Source organism: Erithacus rubecula (genome assembly GCF_903797595.1).
Source record: "Erithacus rubecula genome assembly, chromosome: 8".
NCBI classification, from domain to species: domain Eukaryota; kingdom Metazoa; phylum Chordata; class Aves; order Passeriformes; family Muscicapidae; genus Erithacus; species Erithacus rubecula.
This window is the reverse complement of record NC_136659.1, coordinates 7051558-7071508: the sequence shown is the minus strand read 5'-3', so window position 1 is coordinate 7071508 and position 19951 is coordinate 7051558. Positions and strand designations below refer to the sequence as shown.

At 37.3% G+C, this 19951-nt stretch overlaps 1 protein-coding gene across 3 annotated transcripts in view; it reads right to left on the bottom strand.

Moving 5' to 3' along the window:
- GULP1 (GULP PTB domain containing engulfment adaptor 1) overlaps positions 1-19951 on the bottom strand; it is a 139799-nt gene that overhangs the window by 34711 nt on the left and 85137 nt on the right. For all 3 annotated transcript variants that reach the window (XM_079310717.1, XM_079310715.1, XM_079310716.1), the window contains one exon: positions 5529-5600. In XM_079310717.1, the coding sequence (XP_079166843.1) occupies positions 5529-5600 (72 nt within the window). The remainder of the gene's footprint in view (positions 1-5528; positions 5601-19951) is intronic.

Below are 19951 nucleotides of genomic sequence, written 5' to 3'. Positions count from 1 at the left end.
AAGTACTAGAGAATTCAAGTGAGAAGAAATTAATGATGAACAATATTTTACAAAAAATGCAGCTTGTCCAAGTAGACAAAGCATCTGCATTCTGTATGCCATTATATTCAAGAAAGTGAAGCAATAGAAAGAAAGTATGAGTTAAGTTAGTTACATTAGTCTCCAGATGTAGTTATAAACAGGAAATTGTCATTGGGAAGGTATGTTTCTAATGTATTCCAGCAGGGTTTATTTCTTAAGCATGACATTATTGAACAATGACCAGGAGAAAAATAATTACTGATAAAATCTGCAGGAAGAAAAAAAGAAAAGGGGAAAAAAGGGGAGAAAACTAACTAATGATGTGAAATCTAAAATGGTTACAGACCACAAAGACTGAGAAAGGGGCAAACAGAGAACCTCATCAACCAGAACACCACAGACTGGTATCCCAACAGAGCCCATTATTTTCCTATAAGCAACCCTGCAAATCCCACAAATGGCAACAAACTTTGGCTCTTGGGTACCCTGTGAGGATGGAAGAATGAAGTCTTGATAACATGGTAAGACTTCCACTAACTGAGGACCTTCTCATGAAAGCAAAACTGGGAAGGCATTTCAAAGAGATCCTTAAGATGACATCAGTGGCTGCACTGCATCAGCTGCCTGTGAGAAAACACTCAAATGTTACCTGCTGAGAGTTTCAAATGCAGAAGGATGTTGGCAAAACAGAGAAAAAATTCACAGGAGATTTACCAAAGTTAGCAGAGGGCTGGAAAACCCACTTTAAGAAACTCCATAAAATCAAAGCCAGGCCAATGGTGAAAGAAACCAATCACAAAAGAACCTCTTCCATACAGACATCCAGACAAATGAGTTTTTTAATCAAAGGTTTACTGGGTACAGACAGTGAACAGCACACAAAGATTAATTCAGAAAATCTGTGACAGTTCCTTTCTTAGCATTTTCCTGCCCACTGCCCTGTGCAATAACAGATAACACACAGATACTGATCAGCAATTTCTTTTATATCTGACATTTTCCAGAATACCACATTCAGCCACCTCCCAAACTTGTGCAGAGTTTGAACAGCACATCCCACCACTGAGTCAGGTACCACAAATTCACTATTTTATTTATTTCTAAGTCATTCCTTCTACCTAAAGAAGGGACCAAGGGACCTCAGGATCTGGGAGATGTACAAACATCATATTTTCCTATCAGCACACATTTGAAACCAAGTAATATTAATATTTGTATCTCATACAGTAACAAGATTATTTAAGAGGGTAAAAATCTGCAGCCTCCCATTGGCATCAAAATGGAAGATGATATAAAATTATAATGAATCACAGCATGGATTGGGAAGAGACACAACAGGCCAAATTCTTAAACTGTGAGTTTATACATATAACTTTCTCATGCACGAATCCCAGGTTTGGTCCAGCTCAGTGGGATGGGCTACTTTGTGTTCAGCTGCTTCAGAATTAACATTATATTTTCATTGCATTTTTAGGGAAAGGAATAGATACAAATAAACCTATTTTCTGCAGTTTAACTTAGCTTTAAAGAAAAAGAAAAAACACCCACATATTTTGTAATTTATCACAGCAGTAGGGGAAAGTGCATACTCTAAACTTGATGTGTTTAAGCACCAAGTCTTAGCAAACCACAATCAGCAAAAACACCACGAGAAAAAAAAAATCATGTTTTCAAGACATCCAGGAACTGGAGCTAAAGAACTAATTGTTAAGACTAATTATCTCTATATATCTACAAATCAATTTAAGCCATGCAATCAAAACCACATGCTTCTCTTTAATATTTACAGCTTTGTAACCTGTCTTGGAGAAGATGCTTTTCTCCTCTTTTTTTTCATTACAACATTCATCATAAGGAAACATGTCTGGAAAAAAACCAACAGGCCCCATTTTTTCTTTTGGCAGTGCCCTAATGTCATCTAATCGGTCATGTTAGGGTCAAAACTCTCATGGACATTTGATGTGGGCATGATGAAATTATGGCCTTTGAAAACAGCTGTCAAGAGGAGGAAAAGGGTGAAAAGGCCACTGATATGCAAAATTCAATCTCTCAGTAATCATATGGGTAGGGAAAAAGGCATCCTGAAGTGTACTTCTATGGAATAGATTGTATTTTATTTTCCAGACACACACAGGACTGAGGGGAAGGCTACCCATCTATTATCCACAGTGTAGAAGACAACACAGTGCAGTCTTTTTTCCATCTCTCACTTCCTGACAGATTTTTTCTGTTTTGTTTATATTTGGGTGGGCTGCTTTGTTGTTGATGTTTTGAGACCTTTTGGTTATTTTCTCTGGTGGCATGGAGTTCTGGGGATTTGTTGGGGGTTTTTGATTTTTTTTTTTCCCACTGTGTGGTTGGTTGAATATTTTTGGGGGTGGGGGAGGCAAGGTTTAATTTTAGTTTTTTTGAGAGGCAGGGTAAACAGGTATTTTCTTCTTCAGCTTTTTTCATTAGACTTGCTTTGGTCTTCAGGATGTCCTTGACTGGTCCTGAACCACAAATTCCACTTTCTGCAGTACTTCAAAGAGAGCAGTCATGGCTGGAAGGCTTGGCTGCAAATCTCTTTATCTCAACATTAAAAGCTTCTCTGTACTCCACCCTCCTCAGTCCTTTCAAGAACAAATGAAACTGAGCTTTAACACAGAAGGGAGCTCAAAACAATATCCAGGGATGGTCCTTTAAGGGCAGCAGCAGGACAGCATCTCTGCATGTGTGGAAGCGTGTGAACGAGCACTCTTCACTTTGTGTATCCTTAGAGGTCAAGGACATGATGAAAATTTCAAGTTGTTTCAAAGTGATTCATTCTATTTGCATTTTGTCTGGTCATCTCCACTTACAGGATAATGAATTGAAAGCTGGGTAAGTGAGCAGCCTTAGCTTGGCCCTGAAAAAAACATCCCTTGGAAGACTGTAAAGCAGCCCAAACCTCAGGTGTTTGTTCTGGTTTCTCCCTAACATTCCTCCCGGCAGCTTTCTCACCACTGCTGGTTATGCTGCTCCTTCCATCTGTCAGGCTGTTCTTTCTACCTGTTCCCACCTCTGCCAACCCTTCTAACACTTGATAAGGAGGATCAAATGCATTCTTACAGTTTGGCTGAGAAGTTACAAACTCCATTAATCAAGGAAAGTAATCATTTCACTTAATAAAATAAAGTGTGATTTAAAATATGTCATTTGGGTACTGTAGGCATGTTTGGATACAGCATCTGGGTGTCATGTGCTTTAGTTTTTGTTTCATTCTAGAAATAAGTTTGACTAGAAATCTTGAAGGAAAACATGGTTTGTAATAAAATTATTAAAAAAGCTCACCTTATCTTACAAATAAATAAACAAACACATGGTAAAACATGAGTGTTGAAGTTTCTCCTTTCTCCCACAGTAAAGCTCCAAGCACTTGGAAAACACAAGGGGAAATCCCACCTAGATAAAACCATTGGAGAATCCTCTAGAAAAATTAATCATAGTTGCTTGAAGAAAACAATCTTCTAATTGCAACTGCCCCAGAAAAACTTTCAAGCAAATATAAAAGTCATATTTGGGATAAAAGTAGAACAAAGCCTCAAAAAGAAGTTTGTCCAAGATATTTTATGTTTCTGTAGAACATCAGCTCCATCTGCTGGGAAAAATCAGTTTGTGGAATGGCAGCTGCAGTTTCTGTGCTGGGCAATCCAAATCTTTATGCTGAGTTAAGGGCTTTTGATATAGAGAAATAAACAGTTGTATATCAAATCTTGACTCTGACAGTTTGGTGACATGAGGGCTTAAAGAAAAATGCTTTCTGGTGGCTGTGTTTCATGGTCTGTATATCACTGGAAGCATGTGACTTCAAAAGCTTATTAGAATGATGCATGTCACTTGCAAAACACTTCTAAACATTAAGAAATTTTCATTAATTTTAATTAAAACCAAATTATGATTAATAGCATTGCAATTAAAAGCAAATCCAGATAATTAAAAAACATAAATATGGACTGAGAAGCTACATGGTCTTCTAGAAAGTCTACTACTCCCAAATTACTTTATATTTCTTCAATATTTCTATCACTATAACATTAGTTTTTCAAGCTGTTTTAATTGCTTAAAAATTTTCAGTTAGCATTTTCTAAAAAAACAGTTGCAAATGTGTGTTTAGGAAAAAAAAAAATCCAGTACCTCCAGGCTTCTCTTCAAAGACTACAGATGCACAATGTAAGTCAGTCTTCAAATGAGTATTCAACAATGTAAGTCAGTCTTCAAATGAGTATTCAATTAATTGGGGATAGTTTCAAACATAAAAGTGTTGTCATTGCTCTCTGAATTCTGTTCCAAGATTTTTCAAGTCCTTCCAAAAGCCATCTTTATTTACTTTGGAAGTTCTCTAATAAAATTGTGATTATGTAAGATCACATGCAATACTTGATATCTAAGCTCCAAAATTCCAAGCTTGAAAAAAATAATGTAATTCTGGCAGCAACTATTCAGACTTCTATGTCCAAGTTGGTTTACTTAGGGAATGTGTGTAGAAAGTTAGAGCAGGTATCTACACACTCCAGTGACACCATAAACACATACACAACATTTCTGGATTATGACTCTCACTAACTGCAGCACAATAAAGTCTTCTTGGCACAAAACACTCTAAGAATCAACTAAATGAATCTTTAAAGGCAGCTGCACTATTTTGGTGGAGTGAAAACAAGAGCAAAGAATGTGTTTCAATACCTTAATAAGGTTACTGATCCATCTCATAAAGATGGCTTTCTCAAGGGAAAGCAGCCTTAAAAGTTGAGCTACATGAGTAACCTCATGTTTCCTTTCTGCATTTCTTTAGTATGGTAAGAACACAATTTTTCCAATACTGACTTCCCTTTCCTGCCCATTTCCAAGGAACTTGTTTAAATGAATAATGAAAAGCCTGTGAAAAGGTTATGAAAAATGCAGTAGTAGGGAGAAAGATTTCTACATCTAAATAAACTGAAGAGCCAATAGCTCAGAGCAGCTAAGCATGAAACAGTGCAATTCCACAGGAACAAGGCAGTGGAGTGGACTGGAACAATCAGCATTCCCTGCCCCAGCTCAGTGTCTGAAGAGCTCTGAGCTCATCAGCTCTCTCTCAGCAGGCAGGGCAAAGCCACATTAACTGAAAACAACCCTCAACAACTCATTGCACTTGGATATTTTTAGCTGTCCACCAAGTCCCTTGGTGCCCAAGCACACGGAACCAAGAGGAAATTGCAAAAGTCTGATTTTCTCAGCCATAGGTGGGGATGGCAGCTGAAACAAATTCTTGCTACCTCAGTTGGTATTAATGAAACCCTAAAGAAATCCAAAAAAGAATAATTGCATAATCTGTAAGACAGCTAAATACCAGCAGAACACCAGACCATATAGACATAATAAGGAAGAGCCTACACACTAAATAGATTAGCAAAAGCAGTTACTTGTAGACTGAAAAAAAAAAAGAAAAACCTAGGTGAACAGAGGTTAAGAGTACATTCCATTTGGGTTTCATTAAAAATTCTTACCTTTAATTTTCTAACAGCATCTCTTACAACTTCTGTGCCTTTGGGCTGCTCCACTTCTGTACTGCCTAGAAACTGAAAAGATGAACAAGTTATGCATTTAAAGGCCTAATCAACTTGAGTAATCTTATTTTCCATTTATTTTCAAACAGCATTTTGGAAAGACAATTGTTTCAGTAGTTGATAAAAAAACTTCATATAGCTATTTCTAATAAAGAAAGTAATAATTAAATTCTTTACTAATATTAGCATTATCAAAATTGAGTTTAAAAAAACATCCTATACAAAGCTGTAAATTAGAGGTTCAAGTACCTTTTTCCACAGAGAAATTACCTCTTTGGTAATAACTCTTTTTAGAAAGAAATGGAAAAAAAACATACAAAATACAGATGGAAGATAGTTCCCATGAACTGACACAAGCCAATTATTTGGACTATGTCACTAAAACATTAATAAAAGATGCAAGATACATGAAAAGAACTGATTTAGCTCTCAGATCTACTTGGAATAGTAACTTCATAGATATAAAGGAACTAGGCTCCAGCTCATGCAAAACAAGAGCCATATTCAAGTAGTTTCTATTACAATTCATATTTTTACCAAGTAAGGTTCTAACAAAAACCAAACATATACCTTTTAATATATAAAAGCACAATATTGCATAGGGACCTTATTTCTTTATTTTTACACTGAAATGCTTTTATTTTCTGTACAGTCACACTTGCCTTTACTGCACTGTTAGAAAAGGTATGACAACCCTGCCTGAAACACACTAATTGATTTTCTATGGTCCAATTTTCAGATTGAAGTACAGGAAAGTCACACCATGTACATGTATATCCTGAAATAATGCTAGAAAAAAAACCCCTCCCTCGTTTCCCAAAGTACAGCTTTCTGTGTATCATGACAGACACGTACAAATTTTAAGTCCTAGCCATTTCAAAAGAAATTTAAATTTGCCAAGATACAGACAGTTTAAACAGATTAACTCTGAAGTATTTAGTTTTATTAAAACTTCCAAACATGTTTAGTGTAGTCAGTGCACTCAGTGTACTCCTGCAAAGAAACTGTGCAGTTCCATCAGTAATGAAGCCTCACTAGACATTTCCCTCTGAAATATGATGTGAAAACAGTTGAAAACCACAGTGTGTAAAATCAAAACACCACACATATCTACTGGCAACATTCTCTACTATCACAATTCTCTAGTCAGGAGATCAAGGGTTTGGAATAACAGAGCAGAAGGCTCTGCTATTGATTTGATGTTTTTCATGCAACATCTCTGATGAATTTAGACTGAGGGGGTGATCTTGCCTGGAAAAGTGATAGATGCACAAAATGCACATAGAGAAGGAAGAATGATTCTTGGACATGATGGACACTGCATGTGGCAGAGACAGAAAGGGAAAGACGAGTGAATATATGTGAGCAGAAAAACCCCAAACCAGCAGGTAAGATCAGATGAGAGGCTAAGAGGAGGGTAGAAACACCAGCATTACCAGATATCTGCACACAAGCACTCTTCTATGCACCACACCTGGCAGAACACAGGGGGCAGAAGTATAATTGCTGTAAGTTTGTGAGCAGCTCAAAGTGTGACACACAGAGCTGGAGTCCTGTAGGAACACAGCAAACAAGAGCTGCAGGTGTGGACAAGGCTCAATGAGCAGAGCACAGGTCACTGCTGCCCATGGAGAAGCTGCCAGCTGAGACAGATACCTCATCCATGGTTGTTTCCTAATCCTTGTGCTGTTTTCAAACTGGCAGTGCCAGTATCAGTGTCAGCAGCCCAGTATTCTAAACACAGATTTAGGGCCAGGCCTCAGGTGGAGCTGGGTCATGCACACGAGATGCTGCCTTGCCTGCAGCTGCTTCTCCAGAAGGGCACAGGGCTGCCCTACATCTTCTATGTAATTATTTCCATCCAGATGATAGAGCCCTGATAGAGCTTAGAAAGAGAGTCATTTCCCCATAACTCTCCTCACAGCTCTCTTCTCTGCTTCACACTCCAAGAAGGATGAAGGTATCTTTGCTATAAAGAGTAAATCCCAGCAACAGACCAATCTTTCCACAAACAGTACCTTCCACAAATACAGTTTTCCCAGGGGCTTGTACCTCATGCTAATTCACATTACTGCCTCAGAAAATGTAAGTATCAAATTAAGCTTCTGCCACAGCTGGGGAGTCTGTTAAATGTCACTGAATTTTAAAGCTTATAGTAATGTTCCCCAAACCAGAAATTACCATTTATGATCATAGAGGGGAGGGAGAAGTAGATTTCTAAACAGAAAGATAAACTGCTGAAAGCACTTTAAAAGACTGACAAAACCTGAGGAAAAACTCATTGTGTTTGCTCAATAAGTTACAAAAGAAATAAACAACCAATACTCAGAGAATACAAAAACACCACGAGCCTTATACCAGCATTTATGGAACATAACCCACCAGAATTCCATAAGCCATTGACTCTCTTCCAGATGAGTGTTGGTTTTGACATTAAGCATCCCCACTGCAATTTTTATTGCTCTCAGCAGTTTTGAACTGAATGTGGAATTCAAGCTTGTGCATTATAAACTATTAAGCATAGGAAAATATAGTTAGATATTTAATCCAGATATACAAAGAAAATTTGTACCTTAAGTACTAATACCAAGAAGAATTACAAGGCTATACTATGGATTGCACTGTTTGTATCTATTTCTAACTCTTAATTGCAATTGTACTTTTTAAAAATTCAGGGGTGCTCAAATTGCTTACACATTTCATGCTTGACCTCCATTCTTAATTTCTGGGTAAGAGTAATAAAAAGAAAACTAGCAATTAAAGGGAGATATTCTGAACATTTGTATTAATTGGACTGTTCTGTTTGGGGAAAAATATAGAGAGAATTTCAGACCAAGACAGGTTTGTAACAAAAGAATGACTATGCAATAAAGGCTTAACAAACAGCTAATGTTTTAAGGGGAGGTTTTTATTGCTTGCTTTTTAATTTGCTCTGTACCTTTTCCATCTCATCTATCATCACTTTCTGTTTAATATTAGGTACCAATTACTGTGGTATTAGTCATGATAGCTAAGCCAAGCAAACAGATGTATTTGCAAAGCTAGGGCTTCAGCTGCCAAGGTCACTGTGCTGTTTGAACATCCCTGGCACAGAGCACACGCTGCCACCAGGGTTTCTAGGGGAGCCACTAACAACTAACTCACTACCCATAAAATGGGGAGGTGGCCATTTCACCACAGTCTTTCCCAGCAGATATTTCTCACCAAATCTCTCACAAACACAAAACAAATATTTGTTATATCAGGAAGTTGGTCCAGCTGTAGCATGAAGGATACAATTATTCAGCATGGATGAGTCCCTGCAACAAAAATTTCAAAGCAAAAGGGGCAAATGTGAAACCTGCCTTTTCAAGCCCAGGCTCCTTTAGGAAGCAGTAATAATCCAGAGTTTTAGATGGGAACTTGGCAGGTCAGTCTATGTTTTGGGCATTTGAGGCTCCCTTCTGCAACTTGACTCATGCAGAACAACCAGCATTTGAAACCTAAGTGGTTCCTGAGAATCAAGCTAACACAACTCCTATGCTTCACTGCAGAAGAAGGAAACAGAAAATAAGTTTCCCTCCCTTCCACTATTAATCCTAAATGCAAACTAATAAACCCATTAAATGCTTAAGTGTTCTTTACATAAGTAATGTGTACAAATAGATAATACAGCTGAAAAATGTTTACACATGACTGCTACATCTATTTACTGTCTGCAACTAGCAAAAAAATTATTCTTGAGGTTGGTGTACTCCATGCATAATATGCCTATTCAAAGAGACAATACATAATTTAGGCATGTCACTAGACTCAAATATTTATGTGTTATTTAGTATTAAGAATAAGTTCATAATCATACTGAATTTTCATTGCATACTTTAAAAAGTTGGAAGATGACATAGCAAGCTAAAGCAATTTTCTTTACCACACATGGTTCACTGCAGTCTGCCATTCTTCCAAATATATTCCCTACAAAACTGACTAGCACTTATTTTTCTAATATATTACTAATTCTCATTTCACTTGCAGCTGTCTGCAATCAGAAATAACTCTTATGAGGCCAACAGATCCTATCAGTCAGAACCACTTAAGTGTTCCTTTAATGTACACTGATGTTTGTCAGGGAGAAAGTGAGCTTTGGCCAGCCACATACAAGACAAACACCTCAGATCAAACTGTTTCTAACCTAATATCAGCAGACAAACAGATGTGCTCACTCTACATGCAAAGATTAGCAAGATAATGCAGCTGAAAATAATTAACAGACACTATTTCAACATACTAAATCAACAGAGGTTGTATCTCTGACAGCAACTGAGAAAAAATTCAGCCTTGTAACAACCAGGAGTGCTGTCTCACACAACAAGCTGTCAGACAGACGTTTGTGGGGAATATTGTTGTCAGAATGTAGCTGACATTTCCCTATGCATTAACATGAACAAGACTTTTTTGGTCTAATTCCATTGTGAAATTTTGGCTGGAGAAACTATATAAAGGTAAATAATCTTTTGCTTTGCTTGCTCAATAAAAAGTCAATTCAAATGTAAGGCAACTTCAGGTATCCAGAAGCCCTTACATTCTGACAAGTCTGCTGCTGTTCTGATGTGCCCAAAATCTTAGGTCTTAGTAAGGCCAAGTGAATTGGTAAGGTTAGCAGTGCACTTTTTCCCTTGACATTGAGCAGGAAAATCTCCAGTAATTCTTCCCCTGGCAGCTTAGATTTTGACCCTCAACATTTTATTGGCTTTATATGCAAAGCATTTTCAGGTGCTTTTCTTCAAAACTTAGTGGGAGGAAAAAACCTCTATCCATGCTTAGGAAAAGTTAGCTTTCCTAGAGGTAAAAAAAATGAATAAACTGATTAAGAAATAGTTTTAGGCATACTTCTGAATATTTAATGTAGACTGCCACTCTTCCAGTAGAGAGCAGTGTAGGATATTTTAATAATAAAACAACATCTCTTTTCCTTTGTCATCACATTTCAATGTTAAAAAAAAAAACACCCAGTCTTTTACAGTGCCACATTTCATTTCTTTCTTTACTCTGAAATTCCTGAACATTAAAGGTTCTTTCATGCAGACTTAAATACCATTATATGAAAAGAGTACTTACCAAACTCAAACAATAAAGAAAGAGAAAAAAGACATGCAAAATTACTGGATACCTGCTGCCAGCTTTTGACAAATTAGCTCCTTCTACCTCCTCAGTTCTACAGGGATGCTGATTTACTGATGAAAGGAAGACAAATGTATCCACACTGTGAGAACATCAGAACAACTGTGTATAAAACAAGAATGAAAGAGAAGTGGGACCAGGTTTGAACAAATGTCTAACCACTCCATAAGCCCAGGCAGACTTTTTGTTCAGCCTTGCACATATGAGCCTTCTCCATCACTCAAACAGAAGGACAACAGGGACCATGAAACAAACAATATTTTGTATTTTGGGTTCCTTCTCTTTTCCCACCCCACAGTTCAGTTTCTCACCTGCAGCAGCTTCCTTGATTCTCTATAAATTCATGTTTTTGCCAGAGCACATAAAGGTTTTGATTTTTCCCCTTTGGAGAGGACTTTCCTAGTGCCACCTTAAAAACAACTCCCAGGCATGACTGCCACTCAAATGAGAGCAGAAATCCAGCTCACCACATGGGAGTATGAGGCAGCAAAGTGACACAGACATCAGCACATTCCCTGAATATCCCCTGCTTGTCTGACATCTAATGTTCTGCACAAATGGTAGCCCTGACACAGGAAAGAAATTCTATGTATTTTTGAGGGAGTTTTCAAGTACTATTGGCAAAGAAGAAAGAAGAATGCACAATTAAAAACATTAAAAAAGATTATCTATAGGTATTTTATCCATCAATACAAAATATTTACAGTAATTAAAATATGAAGAAAGAAAAAACTATTGATTAAGTTATTTAAATATATGGGGAGAAAAAAAGAGAGCATTACAGAAAGGATCATAAAATAATTAGGTTCAAACAGCCCCACTGGCTTAATTTGTACTTTCTTCTATTCTCCACAAGTGCATTAATTAAGAGCTCCCCACCATCAAATGTACAAGAGTAATTTCAGTCTTTCAGTCTGGATCTATTAATCAGAAATAAAGAACATTATTAGATAACTAAAGCGCAACCTATCTTTGAACAGCTGACAGACAGAGACAACAGACATTTCCCTGGAGTAGTGCAACTCACCTGGATGTGGCTCCTGCCCAAATGTCTGCAAACAGGGACCCCTAGAAATATTCTGGCAAAGACACCTGAGAAACTGAGGACATGTGGCAGCCCTAACCCTGCCTACACCTGCCTTCTAACACATGTTCAGATATGGTATGAAGAGAAAATATTAAGCTGCTGACTGGAAGAAATCTGACATATGGGCCATGTCAGCTGAATCCAGCTTGGTGCAACCCTAAAGGCCAAAGCATGGAATAATTACACAAGGTTACATTCCTCCTGAAGTCCCACAACAGCAATATATGTTTGTATTACCAAAACCAGATTGTTTGTAAGCAGAATTTCAGAAGACTTTAGGAACACCTGGTAAATGATCAGAAGTTAAATCCTCTCCAGTGTGGTCACATACTGAGGGGGCCATCAACAAGGATAAAATAAAAAATCAAATCTGATTGCAACACAGTTATCAAAGCTATGCTCTGTCTTAAACCATCTAATTCTAAAGATAAAATAATGCTAATACAGCTAGGACCAACATAAGGGAGATAAAAGCAGGCTGGAATACAGAAAGCAAGTAGGAAAGTAACACATGTATCTTGTCAAGACTGTCACTACAGAAAACACCGGTTGTAAAAGAGAAAAAAGCCAGCACTTGTTCAGCCCATCAATCTCCCCAGCACTTCAGAAGCACATCTCAAACTGAACTGTGCCCTGAAGAGCTGTCAGGCTGAGCCTGAAGATCAGAGAGGCACTGGGGGTGGTGGACCCTGACCTCCCACTGCACACACCAGCACCAGACACCCTACAGCTACCAGACTACAGGCACAGGCTGAGAGCAGCACAGCCACCCCAGACTGACTCCCACCCGCCCCAGGCACTGATGAGAACACTTCCCTGGCTCTGCTCCACTCACTTGTTAGCTGGAGCTGGCTGCTCACTCCAGGTCTGAGTGAGGAGGCAGCAGCAGGAGGATAACAGGGATACATCTTAAGGGTAGTCCAGCTTGGAGCAAAAAAAGGCCAGCAAGATCAAGTCACTTCTAGAAAATTCTTTAAAAAAATTGATATAAAAGGGCTTAAAAAGGGCACACTTAGTGCATAAATGGCATGATGCTAATACTAATAGTATATCAAGCTGAAGGCCTGTTTTCCTTTTAATCCCAGGTGCACTTCCCATAGCTGATAAATAAAACCAAGGATAACATTTGGCATGTAATAAACAAGGGCAGGAGAAAATAGCAGTGAGAGCAAATTCATCACTGGAAAATATAATTTCTCATCATATATTCCCTGGCTGTGACTGGATCACACAAGTTTTTTTGACAGCATTCTTTCCTCACACATGTTACAATGTTCTTTAGCCTTCACATGCAAGAATTCTGTGCTCAGAGGCTGGACAAAATGAAGGAGTAAATTAAAGAATAGCACATTTCTAAAATTTATCTGTGGTGCTGAAATTTGATCTTACTCTGTATTTCCAGTTCTGGCTTTTTACACGTGTTAAAAGACTGAGGTTTTTTTGGTAGGAGAAACTGTCAGATCCTTTCACTGCAGCAGGAGATGAGTAACCCAAAGGTACCGCCCTCAAGTTATTACAGCTCTTTTACTTCAATCCACACACTATTGACACTTACACCAAACAACAGCATCAAATCACTGTCTTATGTTTCTCTGCCACTACTCATCAGCTCTGCAGAGCCTCCTGTAGCACAGCTGGATACTGCCTGAAAGCTTAGGATAACTACCAGGAGAAAACCCATCAAATGGGCATAGTATTGACTAATGTGATCCAGCCTGACCCTACACGTGGCCTGAATTGCTTCTGACCTGTGTAGAAAATGACTGAGCTATCCAACCACAGATGCTCAATAACATCCTTGCCAGCTCCTGCAACCCTCTGTTGATATTCTCATGTTTATTTAGACTCCATTTAGTTTGTGATTGCCAAAAACTAAGAACTGGCAGCTCTAAACTGATTGATCAGTCTTAAAACACAGCATATCTTCAGTTCTGTAAGAATTTTCATTATTGAATCAGTGAAGTTAGGCACAAGAACCATTCTGTATCAAGATAGGAAAAACAGATCTAATTATCAAACTAGACACTTTTTTTAGAAAGGACATTTACATGTGAAAAGCCTCTTATACTCACTGAAGACACACCACACTGAATGCCTCAATTTAGAAAATTTATATTCCTGACTGGATTGTTTCCAGTAAAAAAAGTATTTAATTTACATTCACTGAAGAAAGACACCTAAAAATAATTCATAATCACTGTTTTATACATCAAATTTTCATCTTCAGAAGTAAATAATAGAGTGGACATATTTTTCAGCTTTACAAGTTCATAATTAGACAAACTTAGCTCTGCACCACAGCAACTCGATTTAACTCAAGCATCAATACTTCATGGTAATTGTAAAGTCAAGGCAGGCCCTTAAATGTACTAAAACACTGCTTTTCACTGTGTCCTAGATATTTGAAAATATCTTAATGTAACAGGTTTGATACCATTTGCTGCTTTTTTTCTGCTTCTATGAATAGATGCCAATGAAATGATTTAATTCATCTTAAACATAAGACTCACAAATTGTAACTACTCCTACATTCATTTGTACAGATGTTAAATGTAGTGTTGGAAACTTCAGAACACAGAGGCCACTTTGCTTCACTTCCCCTTTAACCTTTCCAGATGGCAGCCAGCAACCCTGGCCATTCAGTAGGAACTTCACTGAACTGCTGTATGAGAAAACCTTTAATTGTTACTACTTGTGCAAAATCACTACTCTACCCAAGCTGAGGTTAAAGATCATCTTCTTTAGCATTCCCCAATGAAAGAGACATTTTCCACTTCCACTGGCCCCTCAAAACCCACAAATCTCTCCAGTAAAATGCTACAATTAAAGGAAAAGCAAGATGAAGTTTCCAAGTGCTGGTATTCTTACAGAAACTTGAACACCCAGCACAAGCCATCCAAATTTGGTCCTGCTGAATTAACACCTTGGGTTTCATAACCCCACTGTTCCTTTGAATTCAGCACCTAGTGGTTGGCTCTATATTAGCATTCTGAAAACATCTCTTTTTTTTTTTTTAACAAAATACAGTAAGCCGAAGCTTGAACTCTGTTAAGCTCCATCTGTCCTGCTTTTTTTTACTGTTGGAAATATTAGATCTAGCTCCTCAAAAAGGAGTGGACACTGAACTGAGACAAAAAGCCCTCATGGAGAGCCAGGATATGTTTTGTTATCAAATACTTGACAACAAAAGCTATCTTAATTCAAAAACTGCCAAAACCACTCTCTCTATCAATAAGGTGAAGCTTTCTAAAACTGGAAGCATTTTGATGCACTCAGAACTTTTGGGGTGCACCTCTGAGCCAGGGGAGCAAACAAGACACCACTGAGAGCAGCTGCTCCTTCCAAGAGATGTTTCCCAGATGAGTTCATTGTTAGGAAGGGCTCTGAGCACAGGCTTCAGATTCTTTCTTTCATAACAACATGTACAAGACCAGCCAGGAGTTTCCATGTGCCAGTTCAAGGTGGGATTGTGCAATTCTGAGCATTCAGCTTGTAGCAACTGAAGCTGGACACAAAAACTCTTACAGCTTTCCTCTGCTAAATGTAAATAAACTTCAGGAGTTCTAGAAGAAATTGTGATGGATTTATATAAAATATATAGAGTATATATATGTTAATAAATACCAACTTCAAAATATTGAAGTTATTCTTTTGTACCAGAAAACACGAACAATATCCTATAAAAGCAGAGATGAAATTCCACAGACATTTCCCATTTTGTGGTTAAAGTTTATTTTGATCTAATTTCTACCTCCTTTGTCCTTGACTAACATAATACTGAACTTGTACTATCACACTTTTGCCATAGCAACATGCAATGACATTATAAACACAGAAACAGGAATTCCCTGTGGGACAAAAAACAGAAGTCACAGTTAGGAACAAAATCCTCATTCCAACACAAATAGCCTCAGTAATAGGAACAAATAACTATTGTCCCTGCCTCTCAGTTTATTAAAGACCTTTTCCAGCTAAATGTGAAATAAGAAATGGCCTATTTTAAGGACACTGCATTGCTTCTGCATCAGGACTTTTAATACTGCGAGGCTTTCTGCACCATAATTAGAATAAATGACTCTTGATTTAATTCTTGATTCAGAGAATCGATGTGCTGTCAAACAGAGGACAAGCAGCACACCAGAAAAGAGCAATTCTGAAGAAAGAGCCATGAATGTGTGCAGCTAATGCTTTAGCAGTTTGGAAATACAATATTTTTGGTAGGCTTTGAAGGAATCCAAATATTTTAACAGAGTCTGAATTTCTTTTTTTAAACCTATCATTACCAGAGAAGATCACCTGCTCTTTAAAATCTAATATCACAACCACTTTGTGTATAGTGAATAATTCTGTGGGCAAGATAACAGATACCATGGGACAGGCACAGGTGCTGAGGAGTAGCAGGAACACAAAGTATGAAACTTTGTTTTTTCATTGTTTTTTTTTTTTTCCCTAAACTGTACATCCTCTATACTGAGAACCATTTAATTTGTAAAGGAAGAATAAGCCAAATGTTTTATTAATAATGTAACTTCAGTGGGAAAATATGTTGAGTCAGTATACAAAGTATAATCCACAATCACATGGATAATCTACATTAATATGCTAAATTAAATGCTATATTCACAGAAAGTAATATCAGCATTTTAATAAAAGTGGACAAGAAAATGTCTGTATAACTAAAAAGGAATTTGTTTACTTTGCTCCTGGAAACTACTTCCTAAGCTCTATTTACTCCTTTGAATGTGTCAGTAATTTTATACAAAAGACACATATACATGTCTTTCTCAGTTGCTACATTCACAGAATACTCTCAGAAATTTTCAGAGAATATTTGACTGGAATAGCCAAGCCAAAATTGAATTAGTTACATGTGGAAGGAACTAATGCTGCAGAGAGAGAAAGTCCATGCAGAAGATAAATACAGAGGGAACAAAGCAGAGCAGTAGTCATGCCCTTAAAACTACAACATTTTTGAAGTTCTGACAAAATAGCTTTAAGTGGATATCTTAGAATAAAAGAAAAAGGACAGGGCCACCTGCACTGGTTCTGGGTGTTTTGATTATTTGGACTGAAAAGGTACAATAGCAACAAGACAGTACAGCTGAGAGGCAAACTGAAAAAGCAAATGAAGAGCAGGGGATGGAGAAGAAATGGTCTGTGAATGTGCTGCTCCACAGAACACAAACCCTACCCTAAATCCCTCTTCTTCAATTGTATCACAGATTCTGGAAGCAAGTACAACTCAGGCAATGGGCCTCAACAAGAAAATCACTTCTTGTACTGCTTTAGCTGTACTAGATCCTTCATTCTTCCTCCAGGGAATTGGAAGTGTCTCTTCTGTGATGGTTTGTTTTTTATGAGCCTGTCTATATTCTTTCTTGTTAATCTGTTTTTTAGAGGAAACTCCCTTCTTTACACAATATCTCATAAAAGACAGCTATAAAACAGATATGATCACCATAACGCTTGGCCTTCAGGCACTTGAAGAATATCCATAACAGTTTTTCAAAATCTGGCTAGGATGAGAGTAATGTATTTTAAAAAAATATTTGGAACACAAATAACTGTCTCTTTTTGTTTTTAAACAAATGGGCAGAGCACTACTGAAACACAGGAAATATTCTTCCTGCTGAACAGTGCAAACTAGAAAACTGATTTTTTTTACTAGACTGATTATTTTAGCAAAACACAGAAACATTTCAAGCTGACAAGATCAGATATGAAATGAAACCACATTATCATGACCTTAGATCTACCAGCAGATGAGACTACCATCTTCTTGTATGAACTGTTTAAGAGAACATAACTGAGATGAAAAGTAATCTGGAAATTATTTTAAAATGGCAATCAATCCAATGAAAATATCAGCTTTGACTTCATAAAAATGTTATCTAATAAAGGACCTCAATCTGGTGCTGATGTGGTAAAATTAATCTAGTCTAGATCATTATAGTGATACTCATATCATTAGGTGAGCATAGAATCAGAAAATTCTGATTCTGTATTTTAAAATCCTTTACATAAAGATTTGGAGTCTTCCTTAATTAGCTACCTAATCCTATTCACTAAGAGAACAGGTATTGAGAAGACATTTAATCTTGAGCTCAAGGCATGAAAGCAGAGTTCAAAATTTGGAGCCTTATTTGAGAATGGAGATTTGGGGCAGATATGTGGAAAACCTTCAGCATTACCTCAGTGCCTTATCTTTAAGATGAGGATAATAACTCACCCATTTCTTATCTGCATTATCATTTAATTATCCCAACTGAGAAGAAAGCTCATGAGAGAAGTCCAAGGTCTTCTGCTGCCTACTTATTCTGAGCTTTGATCTATGACTATTTGCATCAGGGTAGCACCTACAGCCTCTCTCTCATTATTCTAGGGGATGTACAAACATCAAAAAGATAGCCCTTAGCTTCAAAGAATTTATGATCTAATGAACTGTGATAAATTGCAGTAACCCCTTGGAAATGCACAGCACAGTTTCAGTTAGTACCTCTGAGTGTTACTGATGAAAATCAATAGAAAACATCGACCCTATTCTTCCTCATACACATCAAACACTAACACAAATAAAAAGTTATAACCACTACAAAATTACCAGAGTGCTCTGTTATACAGCATACACTCAGAGTGCTTCAGCAGATTTCAAAGACAAAAAAAAACATGTGAAGAGGTCCCACATTCCCACCTGCCTCTCTTCAAACCCCAAGAATTAACCCCCAAACCCTTACCTAGTTTGAAAGATTTAAGATTAATCTGAACATTAAGCATACACATAAGTATGCAGTTTTGGGGAATGGTTTTTCATTTTGAGAATGTGATTGCCTTTAAGGGTTTCAGGTTCTCAAGGCCTCATAAAGTGCAAGTTGGGATATAGCCTTCTGACTGAAGAAGACCTATACATTCCTGATTAGAATGGATTTTTCCACAATAAAACCTGTATTCATGAGTAAACAAGATTTCCCTCCCACCTAATCTTTTAGCTCTAACATGATTGGCTGAGTTACTTATTTATCCTCCTAATTTCTCCCTACTCAGAAGCATTGGCAGCTACAGCAGTAGTACAAGATGGGGTTTAAGGACCTTTCTAGTTCATGCTTCAAGTTATCTTTTCCTTCAAATGCAACCCTTGGTTCCACAAATTTCAAAGATCTAATAAACATCCTTGTTTCTACATTTGCCTTATTTTCAGTAATACTACAGCAACACATTGAAAAACAACTTGTAAAGCAATAGAACCTGCCCTTGTTTGATTTTCCTTGAAGATTCAGAATGAAGAGAATATTAGTTATGAAAATACAGGAAAAAAAAAAAAAAAGAAGGCTTAGACCAATGTAACCCATCACTCCCTCTTATTGGCACACAATAATTCCTAGTGAAAATTCAAACATTTCAACAAAGCTTTACAAATTACTTAATGCAAATATTTCTTCTCTGCCATGTTACAAACCAGAAATTATTAGTTCCTCTATTAAGATACATGTAACATTTTAATGATCAAAGTTCAAAATGCTTTTTAAAACAAGCTAAGATTGGTTTTACCCTTTCTGAACCACAGTTATCTGAAGGAGGCATTGCTGAGAGAAATAATCATTTCAGTCCAGGATCCACAGCTGACTAGTGTACATTACTATTTTATTAAAGTTAATAAAGTCAGAGACTGCAGCTGGTGGTTTGTCTGATGGTTTATTGAGGATGAATCCTCATGGAGATCAGCATATGTGAAACTTTTTCTGAATGGTGAACAGGCTGGCTGTTGGACAGACTCGTGTAATCTCGGTTTAGTGTTTTAAATTTTATTTCCTTGTAGAATTTTCTGGTAAAAATCTCATGCCATTCTCTCATCTTCTATAAACAAGCTCTGTTTCTAGTTTATAGAAAGGCTGAGATTAAATATGGGAGATAAGAAAGAGTAATTCATCTGCAGGCCAGATTTAATTTAAATCTATAAACAGCTGTGGGCCACCTAGCCCACAAGGACAATAATCCAGATGTTTGAACCCTCCAGTCTATTAATTCCAGTGTCAGACATGCAATTCACTTGATACTTGACAGTGCAGAGGCTGAAAGGCCTTCTTACAGAAACCTCCCATTCCCACAGCTGAGAGCTCTCTGG